The 15,258-nt window shown below is 47.3% G+C and overlaps 1 protein-coding gene across 5 annotated transcripts in view; it reads left to right on the forward strand.

The window, feature by feature from the left end:
- FRMD4A (FERM domain containing 4A) overlaps nucleotides 1-14,134 on the forward strand; it is a 231,164-nt gene extending 217,030 nt beyond the window's left edge. For all 5 annotated transcript variants that reach the window (XM_085299106.1, XM_085299098.1, XM_085299090.1 and 2 more), the window contains 5 exons: nucleotides 441-678; nucleotides 1,197-1,361; nucleotides 3,213-4,072; nucleotides 6,596-6,692; nucleotides 10,424-14,134. In XM_085299106.1, the coding sequence (XP_085155232.1) occupies nucleotides 441-678; nucleotides 1,197-1,361; nucleotides 3,213-4,072; nucleotides 6,596-6,692; nucleotides 10,424-10,526 (1,463 nt within the window). In that variant the 3' untranslated portion in view covers nucleotides 10,527-14,134. The remainder of the gene's footprint in view (nucleotides 1-440; nucleotides 679-1,196; nucleotides 1,362-3,212; nucleotides 4,073-6,595; nucleotides 6,693-10,423) is intronic.
- Nucleotides 14,135-15,258: the final 1,124 nt, after the last annotated feature.

Raw genomic sequence — 15,258 nt, forward strand, 5'->3', positions numbered from 1 at the left:
ATGCATGAATTACTGACCAACATTCAAAATGGAGGAACTGTTCTGTATAATAATCCACCCAACCTTACCAGGGCCAAAAAGGCTCTGGCCTGAAAGTTCCTCCTGATTCCAACTTGTATTCAGTCTGGAGCTGTGAATATTGCCATAGTTACTGCTCTGAATTCCTGTAAGAGACAATCCCAGAATCTTCGTTTCTTTTCTCTTAAGATTTCAATAATTTTCATACAAAGTCACACACTCTTGCTGGCCATTCCCTTCCAAAATGGGAATATCAGCTGGTGCACTTCTGAAAGTTAGGCCTCCTGTTGGCTCCTGAGTGCAACCAGTGGAAGGGTGCTGATAAGAAACTGGGATCTCAATGTGTGATGCTGTCCCCCTGGGTAATGCTGGCATTGGAGGTGTCACAGAGCCATCACCTCTCTCCCTCTTTCTCTTCACAGAGGATTCTCAGGTCACCAGCACAATATCCCCTCTCCAGTCCCCACACAAAGGACTCCCTCCTCGGCCACCCTTGCACAACAGGCCTCCTCCTCCACAGTCGCTAGAAGGCCTCCGGCAAATGCATTACCACCGCAACGACTACGACAAGTCGCCTATCAAACCCAAGATGTGGAGCGAGTCATCCCTGGATGAACCCTATGAGAAGGTCAAGAAACGCTCCTCACACAGTCATTCCAGGTGAGCCAGCCATTTCAAATGCCCCACCAGATGAACATCCTCTACTTCTAGAAGGGAAGCCTGTGAGCCTTTTAGGAGGTGTTGATGTTGCTGGGAATGCCCAGGGTTATGTGCCTGAAACAGCCTCAAACCAAGTCAGGCTCTTTCCAAAATGCATGACAAAAATTTGCCTTACCAAAAGAAGACACTTAGGTGTTTTGGTCAATAATAATATCATAAAAAGTTGGCTGCAGTCACATAACTGTTGCTTGGTACCTCACTGTTATTTTAAAAAACAATTAGAAAGGAAGGACAGCGGATCCTCTTAGGGCTTTAACCAGGCTTGGATTTGTGTCAGCTACTTCAAAAGCAAAAACCCAGAGCAGTGGCTGACAAAAAGCAGTACAGAGTAGTGGCTGGCATGGTTCCTGCTCTCTCCTGCAAGATCACAGGTGTGTTTCTGAGACATGGAGTGAGCTGGGAGGAGTCCCTCGTTCAAATTCCTACCTGGGAACTGAAGCACAGTGTTTGCTTTGCAGCAGTCACAAGCGGTTCCCCAGCACCGGGAGCTGTGCTGAGGCGGGAGGGAGCAGCTCCCTGCAGAACAGCCCCATCCGAAGCCTTCCCCACTGGAACTCCCAGTCCAGCATGCCGTCGACACCAGATCTACGGGTACGCAGTCCGCACTACGTCCACTCCACACGGTAAGTCATCCTGGCTCTACAACAGCCTCAACTTGCTTACTCTAAGTTAATTATTCTTTGTTTTGACCTTCCCCCAGTTTAGTAATTAATTCCCAGTTCAGGRAAGCACATGTACCAGCCCCATCCATGTCAGGGGCTCAGTTATTGTAACCAGGAAGCACTCTCTCCTGAACTTAAGATCCTGAAATCGCTTCTGATGAACAGGATCCTGCCCCTCATCACCCCCGCCAAGTAATCAAGATTTCATTCTGCTGGGACCTTTCACTCCCCTGACTGTTTTGAGGCATTACAAACCCCACACCACTCCTAAAAGGGGTGTGGTACTACTTCTAATTTCTGCAGTAAATTCCTCCACAGATCCAGCTGGAGATAACCTACCATTTCCTTTCCATTGTGAAAGGCTGAGTAGTGTTAATTCTCTCTCTTGGTGACAGATAGTGTGTGCACATGTGTGTGCTTATGTGGAGAGAGCCTGTCTGTTCAAAGCAACCCACCCAGGGATCCCGTCAGCCAGAGGCTGATGGTGGAATAAGCTGAAGTGTTAGTTTAAGGGAGGGGATTTGATGTGCACTGCCAAATTTGACTCAGGTTTTCAGCAAGATTTCTAAAACTGTTCAGCATCAGTGTTATTTTGCTCTCATGGCAAATTCCCAGGTTTTCTGAAGGAAACAGAGCTGAGCTATAACTGTGTGCTGTTAGGTATCCTGCCCTGAGAATACTGCCCTAACACCATTTAACTTGGCATAAATCAAGAGTAAGGCCAACACATCGGACTCGGGCAGAAACACTACAAGGCATTAAGACCCTGGGTTAAGTTTGTTACAAGTTTTTGGATAAAGGTGCCTTTCAAGAGTGCAATGTTTGTTAACACTAGAGCTGAGCTGCATGAGAGATGAGAAGTGGCCTTGACTGGTTATGGGGCGTTTGGGTGCTGGAAACAACCATCACTCAGTCTGTAGCTCATTCATGAGCTGTGCGCCCTGGCCTTGGCCATCTGTCATTTGGGCTGGGTGAGTCATCACCGGGCGGYGTTCCTGCTCCTTGAATGGATGGCTGCAACTCTCCAAACAGCCCGCATGAATAGAGACCACCCAGACCTGGCCATGAATCAAGCCTTGTAAACTTGCAAATCAGGGTAGTTGCCTGAAGGACTGTCACCGCTGACAGTCTTACGCGCATTACCCATGGCCAGTCTGCAGTAAAATGTGGCTGCTTCACAGAGGTGAAGTTTCAAAGGCTAGTGGAAAAACCACCACATTTTGGACTAAGGGTGGTCTCTCCCCCTCTTCCCCTCTCCCCCTTTCCCCCTCTCCCCCTCTCTCCCTCCCTCTCATGTAAGGTGAATTGTACCTGTGCAAAGCATTCACAGACCACATGCAAGGGAATCCCACCACCTTTGAAGCTAAGGTCTGGGGTGTTACAGAGTTGGAGCAAGGTGAACCTAACAGCACAGGGATGGTGCTGAGCTAAACAGCTCTGCTGCAGGGCTGCGCTGGCAAAGCCAAGGGCCTGAGATCCCCAGATTTTGCCTTCGAGACTGGGTCTTTTCTGGAGGTGGCCAGTAACAGTGTATCTGCACCACAGAAGAGTTTGTATTCCTTGTAATACTGCAGACAGATGCCACGTCCAAGGAGACTGGAGAGGAGCAGGAGTTGAACCTAATCTCCCCAAACCTAATGTCAGGGAAGCAAGTTGCTTTACAGCCTGTGGTCCCACACAGTGCTGGAGGGGTCCAGGTTTTCAGCGCCCTCATATTCCCTTGCCACCAACTCCAGCCTTATGTGCAGAAGGGAAGGGGAAGTGTTTCATCCTGTTGCCTTATCAGCCTGAATGTTTTCCTGGTACCTGCAGGTCAGTAGACATCAGCCCGACCAGACTGCACAGCTTAGCTCAGCACTTTAGACACCGGAGCTCCAGTTTGGAGTCACAAGGCAAGCTCCTCGGGTCAGAAAATGAGACAGGGAGCCCCGATTTCTACACCCCAAGGACTCGTAGCAGTAACGGCTCTGACCCCATGGACGACTGCTCTTCCTGCACCAGCCATTCCAGCTCTGAGCACTACTACCCTGCTCAGATGAACCCCAACTACTCCACCCTGGCTGAGGACTCCCCCTCGAAAGCCAGAGAGCGGCAGAGGCAAAGGCACAAATCAGCGGGCAACCTGGTCTCTTCAAATTCAGGGAGCATGCCCAACCTGGCTGCGAGGAACGGGACGGGGCACCACCGAGTCTATCTGCACAGCCAGAGCCAGCCTTCCTCCCAGTACAGGATCAAAGAGTATCCCCTATACATCGAGGGTAGCTCCACACCCGTGGTGGTGCGGAGCCTAGAGAACGACCAGGAGGGACACTACAGCGTGAAAGCACAATTTAAAACCTCCAACTCCTACACAGCAGGGGGGATGTTTAAGGAGAATTGGCACGGGGATGAAGTGGACTCTGTCAGGCTGACCCCCTCCCGCTCCCAAATCATAAGGACTCCATCTCTGGGCAGGGAGGGCCACGAGAAAGGTTCGGGTAGGACTGCCGTGTCGGAYGAACTCCGGCTGTGGTACCAGCGGTCCACGGCCTCCCACAAAGAACACAGCCGCCTCTCGCACACGAGCTCCACTTCCTCGGACAGCAGCTCCCAGTACAGCACATCTTCGCAAAGCACCTTTGTGGCACACAGCAGGGTCACGAGAATGCCTCAGATGTGTAAAGCAACGTCAGGTGAGAGTCGATGCCAGGCAAAGGGATGGGAGGGCCGGGGGGCTTCACACAGCCTGATTTCACGTCAGGCATTACGCTACAGCTTAAGAACGATGCTGGACTGTAACAACACGTTATCTAGCCTTCATATACAGCTCAGCACTGCCTGTTGATTTAATGCTGGGGGTGAGTCTTATCTAAGATACTCATCAGAGGAGGGTTTTGTTTTGTTTCGTTTTGTTTTGTTTTTTCCATACAAGTCATTGCTTTGGAATGATTAGTTCAAAAGGCAGGGAGAGACCCAAAGCCCCGTTGTCGTCAGATCTTTCCTGAGACTGCAGTTTGCCTTTGGATGATGCCACTAGGGACTGAACACTATGGGGGAGCCACTCTTAGTAATGACAGCGAGGGCAGTGATGAAACAAGCTGCCAGTGCGCACAGATAAAACTGTATGTCCTCAATAAAACATTAAAGGCATAAGAAAGGTTAAGAGTTAAATGAGGAACATTCCAGCCCCTCCACCCCCTGCAAAAATGTTTGAATGATGACATCTTTGTGCACTAGTGATACTTGGCTTTCCCATGCAACTCCAGTAGCTGTGCTGATCACATTCAGAAATTCAGAGTGCTCAGGTTCGTGCAATAGTGGGCCCCCTGTCAGAGTTCAGAGTTTGCAGTACTTGTTAATATTAAACAGTGAGAAAACAGTCAAATTCATCATACTGAAGAGACCACTAAGTATTATGAAACAGTCCAAGGTTAAATATTTACTGGCCATCAATCACCATTGACAAGCCAGTCTGTATAGATCAAGGATTTGCTAAAAACTTGAATCCTGCCCAGTGTGTCTGGGAGAGAAGGTTAATCAGAATTTATGCAGTAAAGCCTCCTCCCACCCATGTACCTCAGCCTTGACACGGGAGACACCATTGGAGCAGGCTTTAGCAGCCACCTTGAGCCGGCAGCAGCACCTTGTTTAAGCATGCCGGTATCTGGCCTTCTCACATCCGAGCATCGCGCTTGCTCCGCAGTGACTGCCACGCTGACCTTGGTTGGGTTGTTGTACTTGCCACCGGCTCTAGCGTGGAGGCAGAGGGGCAGTCTGACGCCAGAATCCTCACGTGCCATTAACAACTGACTGACAAAAGGATGATTTATGTGTAGTGCCAAGGTATTCAGGAGGCCTAGATGTGAACTAGGCACAATCAAATGGCTGCTTAATATGAAAAACTGTCTTCCTGCTCTTTGATTAATAGGCATTTCTGTTTCAATCAGCAACAGAAAACACCTAAGCATTTTAAAGAACAAAAAGAAGACATTATAGATGATAAAGCCTTTGCCTTGCTTAGCTTTGAAAAAAACGTATCAGTTCAGTTAAGAAATCCAGAAAGGAAAACAGTAGTGGGGCAGGAGGGTGAACTAAAACCACTGTCAGTCTGTTCCTCCACCCAACCAGGACTTTAAATCTAAATGTGATCTCTGGGCAGTGCTATGATAAGTACACTCAATAATCACAGCTTGTCATGAGCAGTTGGCAGTATATATTAGTTTTCACATTCAGGGAGTCAGCTCCCACTTGCAGCTATGGGAAGATACTGACCTCAGGGACTGTCAGCTACAAGGAACAAATTAAAATTTGTTTTCTCCAATGTCATTTGGCATCAACTAAAGATTTTAATGGCACAAAGAGGCTGTCAAGTAGAAACATTACCATTTAGCCGACAACCCCTAGCTGATATGTCCATTGGACTTCACACTGTTGTTCAAAGACAACTGTACTCTGAGGTGTATGTTAAACTTGGAGAGTCAATGCTGCATGGATTCAAGGAGAAGGAAAGAATGGCAAAGTGAATTTCTTTGCGAGACCTTCACAGGAGAAACTCCCCAGAAAATGTCTACCAATGTTACATTTTTAGTCCTGCTTTTTTCTAGCTTCATTAAAATAAGATCAGCCTTCTTCAGTCCCACAGTAGTAGGTTCACCAAAGTCAAACTGTTTTTTTTAACTTCAAGTGCACAATGAGAAGCAAGTTTTAGCTTTTGAAATCTTCAGAGCGGTTTCTTCCTCTGCACGTGAAGTAGTGTATTTGTTCAGACACTTGCTGAGATCCCCCACCACCTCTGAGCCTGTTGGGCTGGGCTGCTCCAGTTTAGATCCCACAGAAATGCACGGCCAGGTCCCACCAGTTTGGACTGTAGTGGCAGCAGCAAGACAGCCTCATTAACCTTGTGCTAGGAGAGGTGTGATATTTCTCATTCGGAGCTTGGGAGAGTCCAGATTGCTGTATTCAACTGAAGGCTGGGCTGAAACAAAACGTTCCTGTGGCTCTGAGTATGTGCAATAGCATCAGTAGCAGGCTTGCTGCTCCCATGCCAACATTTGGGCAGAGCCCTTCAGGAACTTAATGAGTTGTGCCTCCTAGGTTGTGTTTATTCACAACTGGACATGTTTCTGCTGGTCTGATCAGCCGATGCTTCTGAACCACCCTGACCTTTATGCCTTCACCTAACTGGTTATTTTTCTCCACTCTTTGTTTTTTTTCAGCTGCCTTACCTCACAGCCAGAGGAGCTCAACACCATCGAGTGAACTAGCAGCCACGCCACCAGGCAGTCCCCACCACATTCTTGCATGGCAGACTGGGTGAGTTTCTATGGGATCTGGTTAGAGGATTCACCTAGATCAGTGCAGGGATCTGAAAGGTTGCGTTCATTGGGAGAAACCTCCCAGAACACAAGCAAAGGAAGAGCATAGGTATGGGGAACGTGCCTACATCTGCACAGCGCTTCTCAGCCTCCCACCTGTGCCGTTGTAGCTGGGGAGGTTTAGTTTTGGCTGACAGATACAACAGTGCCAACTGCACCCAGCAGTACTGCTATCATCCGTGCTGGACAAGGGTGAAAGAAGGCTTGAAGGTTCTCCCTGCTTGCTACACAGCCTCTTTCCTCCAGTTTTCCATATGCTGAAATAGTTAATTTTTTCCAGCAAATGTTAGGCTGACTGTCCAGACCAAGGAGATCTTTGCTGTGAAGGCAAGGTTAGATGCTTCCCATATTTGTATGTGCAGTAAACACATTTTTCTACCAGGTTTTCCCTAGCAATGTGGCTTAATAATCATTAAGCGTATCTCTTTTTTCAGCCACTTACACAAACACAAGTGAGTCATTATATGCAGGTAGCCATTACTCATGTAAATGTAGCAACTGGATTCTTTAACCTCTTTGTGAGGTTAAACTGAGGCAGGGAGTTTAAGGAGTAAATAGCCTTTTGCAAGGTCCCGTGGGTATTTTTAAAGAATCTCCTAGAAATAAATATCATTTCAAGATCCCATCTAACTCAGCGTATCACAAACACATGCATCTAAGTTGAGTTTGTTGATAACAACTAGAAAGTTTCAGACTACTGTCCTCAAAATACCCTAGGCCCTACAGTAGAAAACCAGATACAGTTTTCAGAGTTGTGAATTGGGACTAGGAGAGTTAAGTCTGCAGATATTTTAGTGCGCAGCCACTGGAAAATCCCATGCTCTTTAATTTCTTCCTGTCACTTATGACCAAGTTTGACCTCTGGTTTTATTCCAGTGTCACCTGTATCTGCACTTTAAAATGGAGATGAGGAGAACCGTAACTACAAATCCATTATACCCTGTTTGAATTTTAAATTCACGCATTTTTCATCCAGCTTCATGTGGTCTTTGAATCTACTTCCAGCTTTAGAACAGGATGATTTTCCTGGTCCCATTTCACAAATAGTCAAGATACTGCAAGACTGGCAAAATGACAGCTATCATAAGCATACACAGAAATTTCCCTATTAAGGGTTTGACTCTGGACTCAGGTCTTAGTCTCCATTCCAATCCTAATTCCTTTGAATATCTCCACGATGAACAGAATTAATACTGGTTAGCAGCCAGCTGAGAATTTTGTTTGGAAAACTCTGACTGTTCTTATTTCCACTCAAGCAAATTGCTACTCCCTGTCTCTCCTAGCAAAAACTTCAAAACCAAATTCTCAGCTGGTGAAAGTGAAGTTACCTAGCTTTATAGCTTAGGATCTGCACCAACAACCAGTGCAAAAAGAATCGGCGACAGATCAGTACTTGTTTCACACCTGGGCAGAATACCCAGGGTGCATGTGTAAAGATAGAAGGGCCAGATAGCGTTGGCCATCAGATGCACAACACAAACTCCCTCACTGCAAGAACAGGTTGTTACCTCCCAGCATGAATCAAAAGATTTGCAGTTCTCCCAGACGTATTTTTGTGTCACTAACTCTTTTTCTGAAGATGATTCATCAGCTTGTTTCCCCACTGGATTAATAAGCTCGTAACAATGTCTGTGTCACTTCTTTTCTTTAACATTTCCTCTCTCCTCTTTCCTCCTTTTTTGCTTTCCTTTGTTCAGAGAAGCAACAGACAACTCACCCACTATGGATGAGTCTCAGTCTCCAACCCACCAAAGTACTGATGAATAGAGGTATAGTAAGGGAATGTTTTGTTCTTTCATCCTCCTGCCCTGTAGTCTGTGCGCCATGAATACAGTGCAAATAACTGGCATCCCACTGTCCCAAAGGAACAGGCGTTTTAATTGTGTGGCTGTTTATTTGGCAACAAGGCTTCCTTCAGTTCTTGGAAAAACAACTTAAAAGCATCTCTAAGCCTTGTGGGTGTCCTTTCAGCAAGCTTGTGACTCTTGCATTTTCCTCTGGGAAGGAGGACTTCTTTCTCAGCAAAAGAGGGCCTCAGGCCAGCCTGCTTTGCAGTGCAAGTGTTCAGACAGGGGTTGAGCAGGCAAGAGCAACAAATCCATGGCTGCAGATGTTTCAAAGCAGCGTGGCAAAGTACTGCGAGGAGGCTCTGGGAGCAGCGAAGCARGGAGGCCAGGCCTGGTCAACAGAGGCCTGGGGGGGGACCTGGACTGAGCCCCCAGCACAGCGCTCCGGCCACGGCACCGAGCACTGCTTTGCTCATGCTTTCCTGCCTCAGAGGAAAGCCGTGAAGGCAGAGGCTGTTAGTAGCAATGAGATTTCRGGGAGCGAGGAACAACTCTGGCCTAGTTCCTGTGGGAAGACAGAGGAGGCAGGRTGGAGGGAATGAAAAAACCCTCAGAGTATTTCTATTTTAATTAAACTGCAGTCATTGTCCGACACTCTCATTTGAATCTACCACCGTTCAGAGCTGGAATCGGTCAAGTATTTCAAGCCTAGCTTCAGAGAGAGAACCCATAAACCTCCATACCCCGGCACAGAGCTGGGAAACAAAAGACCCTTTAAAACAGAGCCGAGTAACCTCCTYGCTCAGGTTCCTCGCAGACGAGCACGTCTGTGCCTTGGCACCAGGCAAGCCAGGTGGGAAACACAACCGAGGAGGCAGGAACTGCCCAGCTGCATCAGACCGAGATCAGTGCCGCGAGGTGTGTGTGTGGGGGGGGAACCAAGGAAGAAGCAAGAACCCTACAGTAAGCAGGAAGAAAACGTCTCCCACATTTTGTCTTAGTACAATCTCTAACTTAGGRCTTGGTTCAAATCAAAGCACAAGAAAGAAACATCAATTCTGARTATTACTGTGTGAATATAACAGTCCTTTTAAAAAAAATCTTGACAGGATTTTGACATCAATGTTTTCCCCTGGCAAGGAGGTCCAYGGACTAAGCCAGAAGCTGATCCTGATCTGAGCTCTAAGATAAATAGCACAGAAAAGTCCCATAAACTGTTGAGCCTCATCCGCTCTATGTGAGCAAACAAAAAGCCATGCAGAAAAAGAAACTGTAGCTTGTAAAAAGAAAGASGTGCCCAAGAGGCGTAGTGGGCCACCTATGACAAAATACCGTCCTTCCCACGGCGCGCCCGGCATTAGCCACTTGGTTTTGCTGTTCTCCCTCGCTCACCTTGCAGAAGCCACATCCCTGGGCTTGCCAAGCGACACACGAGGCTCTGCTCGGAGCAAAGCGCTGCGGCCCGTCAGCGAGGTGTTTCAGGGCTGCCCGAGGTCCCTGCGCAGACAGCGCCGCGGGCACGGGCACACGCGCGCGCCAGCGTCGCCTCCCCCAGCACACACAGGCCCACGCGCAAGGCGGGCGCAGAGGTGCTGCGCTGCAGTGCGGCGTGGTAGCGGGGCCTCATCAAAACAAGACGCCTCCCCTGCCTCCGTCCGGCAACGTGCCCTTCAGTTTGTGCCCTTACAGTGGCCAGAGCAACCTCGGTCGAGGGAGGGCTGTGCATGCTGAGCTCGCCCCCAACCACCAGCTCTGGGGGACCCACAGATTCAGTGGGGGCTGTGGCTATACTGCATTGCTCCCCATAACGTGATGTTTTATGTGCATGCTTGGACTTTCCAGGAGCCCTCGTTGTCCTAACAAAGTTTCCTTTCTCCTGCAGGAACTACAATGATAGCTGTTTCCTGGATTCTCCCCTTTATCCAGAATTAGCAGACGTCCAGTGGTATGGACAGGAAAAAGCCAAGCCTGGGACTCTAGTGTGAACCCCTGACCTCAGTCGAATCACATCAATGCCATTCTGAGATCACCTCACTGCCTCTCATTTGCCTTACCCAGACGCACTGTCACCCAGCACCAGCTTCAACTTGAGCACTTTTCTCATGCTGCAATTCAAGACAACATTGCGGACCGCTGGCCCCGAGGCTTTCACCACCACAGCGATGGAGAGCAGCACACCCAGTCGCCACGGGCTGCATCCCGCCCCTCCCGGAGCCCGCAGGGGAGCGGATGCAGACCACCAACCATCGTAGTAGTCAGCTGGCAATTTAAAAATTTGCTTTTTAAATAACGGAAGTCTTTCAAGGCTCACATCAAATCTCATTGTTCTGTGGCATGTAACACTAATAAGATTTCCATGACCTGCGATTTGAAGCCAACAGAGCATTAATTTAAGTGGGTGAGGGTGGAGGGGGAGGGGGGAAATGGGACAGATGCTGGGAAATAGATATCGTAGTCCCGAAAGCGCTTCTTTTCTGAACCAGTAAAGCTCCTGTCACTTCAAAGATGTATCAAATCTCACAATCAATCAGATCTGCACTGCCAAAGATCACCGAACAAACAGGACCGAATGTGTTCAGCAAGTTATTGAAACAAGCACATCGCTCTAATTCACCGCAGTGACACACGTGACCATCTCCTTCTTCACTTTGAGCCCATCGAAAATAAGTGAAATAATAACCCAATGCACTGAAGACACGCTGGAGGTCTGGGCTGGTATCGTAGTGTCAGTGTCTACAAGCTACTATAAACTGGACAGACAAGGTTTACAAAGGCATTACCTGAAGCAGAGGCAAGTACTGCTGCTCATAACATCTCTGGCTGGCACAGATTACACACCAATACCCAGGGAGGTGGGGTTTTTTTTGTTTTTTTAAAATAYTCAGATGAAGATAAAAATTGCCAAAAACCTTTCTACAAATAAATACAGCCAATAAATTCTAATCTATTTCTGCACAAAGTGTTAACACGAAATCAAAGGGAAAGCACATTGCAATCTAATTGACACGGCAAAGCTGTGTTAACATATCTGTTGAATTATCTTCGTTAGCACCAGTGTAGCAAAGGGCTCATCACCAGCGTACTGCTGCGTGGGAGAACCGGTCTGTCRGGAAACAGGAGGGAGCTGCAGCGGGGTTTAAAAACCAGCAGACCAGGCAAATTTTCACATTGAAAGAAGCGACCACAAGAAAGGGAAGCAAATAAATTAGATGTTCGACACAAACTAGAGTTGTCTACTGATACCAAAAGGAATTACAGCAGAGGGTCATGGAAGAAGCCGCAAGTTTACACATACTTTTGAGCAATGCTTTATACACGTCAAGCCATGGAACTTTAAAAGGCCTCAAAGACACTTTTGTACCGAACAAGTGCACAATCTAGGTGGATGTTGAAGCTGGCACGTCTAGTCTTCGTTGCGGTGCTATGCTATTTTTATTGCCACTAGATGGGGGGGGTCGCCGGCCTTCCCTCATTTGTGCGTGCAAACGATTTCCTATGGGAAAGGCATTAAAGAAACGGCTGGAGGGGGGTTACGTTGTGAAAAGCAGAAACTGCAGTTAGCTGAAGTTGAAAGGAAAAGCGCGAGCGCGTTCCAAGAACAACAGTAGCGTCTACCAGACAAAGTAGGGCAAAACGTTTTAAAATGAAATGCCACAAGTTGGGGGCTGCCACACCTTTTTGTATTAAGATTGCTGGAAAACTGCGCGCCAGGCTTTTAAAGAGAACGGGTTCTTCGTAATTAGACCCGGAAAGGTGATGGGGTTTCTAAAAATTACCGCGAGCTGCTACTGCCGTCCTCCGACACACGTTAGAAGATGTTTGCTCCAGCTCTCCGCATTTCGCCGCTGCGCTGCGGCCCCGCRTTGCTTGCAAGGGCTGAAGGTGGCCTTGCAGAGGTGAGGACAGCCGTGGGCACACGCTCCAGGCGACCCTGCCTGAGCAGGGGGGTTGGACTAGATGACCTCCAGAGGTCCCTGCCAACCTCAACCGCTCTTCTGTGGTTACCTGCCCGCCCGCAGCAGGAAGGGAGCTCTTTTAACACTCAACGCTTGAAGCGTACGTGAATCATCCCGCAGGAAAGATAGCTTAGCTCTGCACTGGCGAGAGGTTTTTAAAGGTGGCCTGGTGAGCCTGGTGCTTGCGGAGCTCCAAGAAGTCACGGAGAGGGACGAACCACCCACCAGAGAGTGACTGAACCTGCGTCGCCGACCGCTGGAAGCGCCGACAGCGGCGAGGTCGCACACTTCAGCCGAAGCACAAAACGCTCTTTTAACCATCTCTCTGTGCTTTGGGGTCTCTAACGTGGGAATTATTGCAAGCTCCTAATTGGATTTTCAGTTGGATAGGAGATGGTACAAATTACTGACGTTTGCTGAGATGATTCTGAAGCTAAACTGAAAAGATTAAATAAGGACCAAATTAAGCAGCAGCAAGTCATTTAGCCCACAGATTTTTAGGGCCTCCGAGCAACTGTCTGTTTTCTTTTTAATTTTCCTGGTAAATACTTCTTTTCCCCTGTGTACCTTCTTTTAATTAAAAAGAATTCAACAACAGCGGCACAACGAGGCCTCTGGGCACTACAGGAAGAAACATTAATTCCTCCAAGACCAGATCGGCAGTTTTGCAGCAAAAGTTAAGAGGTGGCAGCCCTGAAATTAAGAGAGGGGGAAAAAAATAAATAAAAGAAATGGTTAGGCCTGAATTGCAAACAGGCTTGAGTAGAGGAAAAGCTTTCTAGAAATGGACTGAGTTTTGCTTTGTGTTCTGCTTTTCTTGGTTTGCAATCAAGGCACACGTGAGCAGCCAGTCTGGTAGTAAAGACAGATTAAGTAAAACAGGTTTTACTGTTTAGCTCAATTCAATTAAAACACAAGTGTACATAAAATGTTAATCATATGAGATTARCATATTTAAGTATAACATGGAGGGGTATATACATAGCTATTATATACAAGCACTTGACTACCAACTTTAGCCTCTCCCTTACTTTTTTTTTTATTTTTCAAGGCTCCACCTGACATAAAGCCACAATTGCATTCTTAGTCTACATGTCTGAAGCTCCCTCTGTTTAGCCAGAAGTTTGGTGTATAGTCTATACACCAGGCTATGCTGTGAGGCAGGGTTTATTTTTAAATGATATTATATGCAGTTGAGTGTTGAAAATGTTGAAACAGTCAAATTTGTTTTCACTCTGTATTAGTTTTAGTTTCAGGCATAGCCAATCCCCATTCAGGTGCTATCAGATGACCAGTTACTGCTTAGTTAACTAGATGTAAAGTTTTACATATATATTAATGTCAATAGTTTTATTACAAGTTGTGTAAAATGGACTCTCTAGTTTAAAAAAAGGGAAAAAACAGAAAAAAAAATTAGGTCTCTCCTGAAGCTGACTTTAGAGCATGTAAAATGATTTTACTGGATTCTGTTCAACTGTAATCAAGGAAGAAATATGTATGTTGTAGAAAAAGTTGCAGAATTAAAAAAGATCTGCTTTTAATTTATTCTTTTTGTATTAAGAATTTGTATAGTTACCTTTACATTTTGCAAAACGGTGTTGTCAACACTTCCTTATTAAAGCATTTTCAAAATGAAACCTTGCAGTGGTCTTTTCCAGTACACGCACAACCTAAGGAATCCTTAATCTTTGTACCATCACGGCCACAGCACGGCCGTCTCTATGAGATATTTAGTCAGTCCAGACGTACCCGCTGCAGAAGTCTCAGGCTGGCCAGGATACCGGGAGGGACCCACTAATTTACTGTTAAGTTGCCCGAGTACAAGAAATGCTGTGCTCACCCCGGAGAAGCARGCCCTTCTGAAACCCCTGAAATTCAAGGATCATCTTTAGCAGCTTTCTGCATGGGGGACTCTTGTAGTAAGTCCCAAAAYAGTTTGGAGTGGGATATACCCAAACAGCAGCAAGGAAACGTCTTCAGATGTCCTCTTCTCTCTGGGACTTGCCTTAGGATTTGTTGCCAGTGGCTCCAGTACTACTACAGGCATGTTCAAGCCCATCAGCACATTGGAAACAGCTTTCTAGACAACCTGCTCCCTTTTTGATACCCGCTTATGCCRCTGTTGTGTCAGCCCTCCTAACACCACGCTTGGTGTCCGCTCACCRGGGCTTGGGAGCTCTCCTCTCGCTTCGGCCAGCCCCACCAAGGGCAGAGCAGCAGCTGCGGATGACGGGTCACAGCACCGGCTCCACGCGCGCTGCGGAGTGGTGCCCCTACTCCTCGTGCGGCACGCTGGCTTTCTCCCCAGCTAGGCTGCGGACAAAACGTGCAGACAGTACTAGCCCACCACAGGCGGCGTTCACCCGCCTGCCTCACACTACGATGTCCAATGATTTGCRTTGAAACAGGGCAGTCAAAAACGTTCTTCAGGAGTTAAGGTCCCGGGAAGGTGCTTAGGAAAACTCTTGCACAGAGCAACTGCTGTTGACAGAGGGGTTTGCCTAACTGTGCATTTACCTTCCACTATCTGAAGCATCCTCAGATATATTTCTCTTTACAAGCAGACAAAACACATCCCTTTACTTTAAAAGCTAAGCCTACAGTTGATCTAGCAATCGAGGCCTAACTTCGTCGTGATTTTCATTAACATGAGAAGAGAAGCCACTTAAATTTCCTAAGTTCATTCTTCAGGTAAGACTTGTAATGGAGATTATATGACATCTARAGTAACAAGAACAGAGTTTCTCAATCAAAATAATTT

This window comes from Rhea americana, unplaced genomic scaffold, assembly GCF_003343005.1.
Source record: "Rhea americana isolate MKP2758 unplaced genomic scaffold, rheAme1 scaffold_1, whole genome shotgun sequence".
Taxonomy (NCBI): Eukaryota; Metazoa; Chordata; class Aves; order Rheiformes; family Rheidae; genus Rhea; species Rhea americana.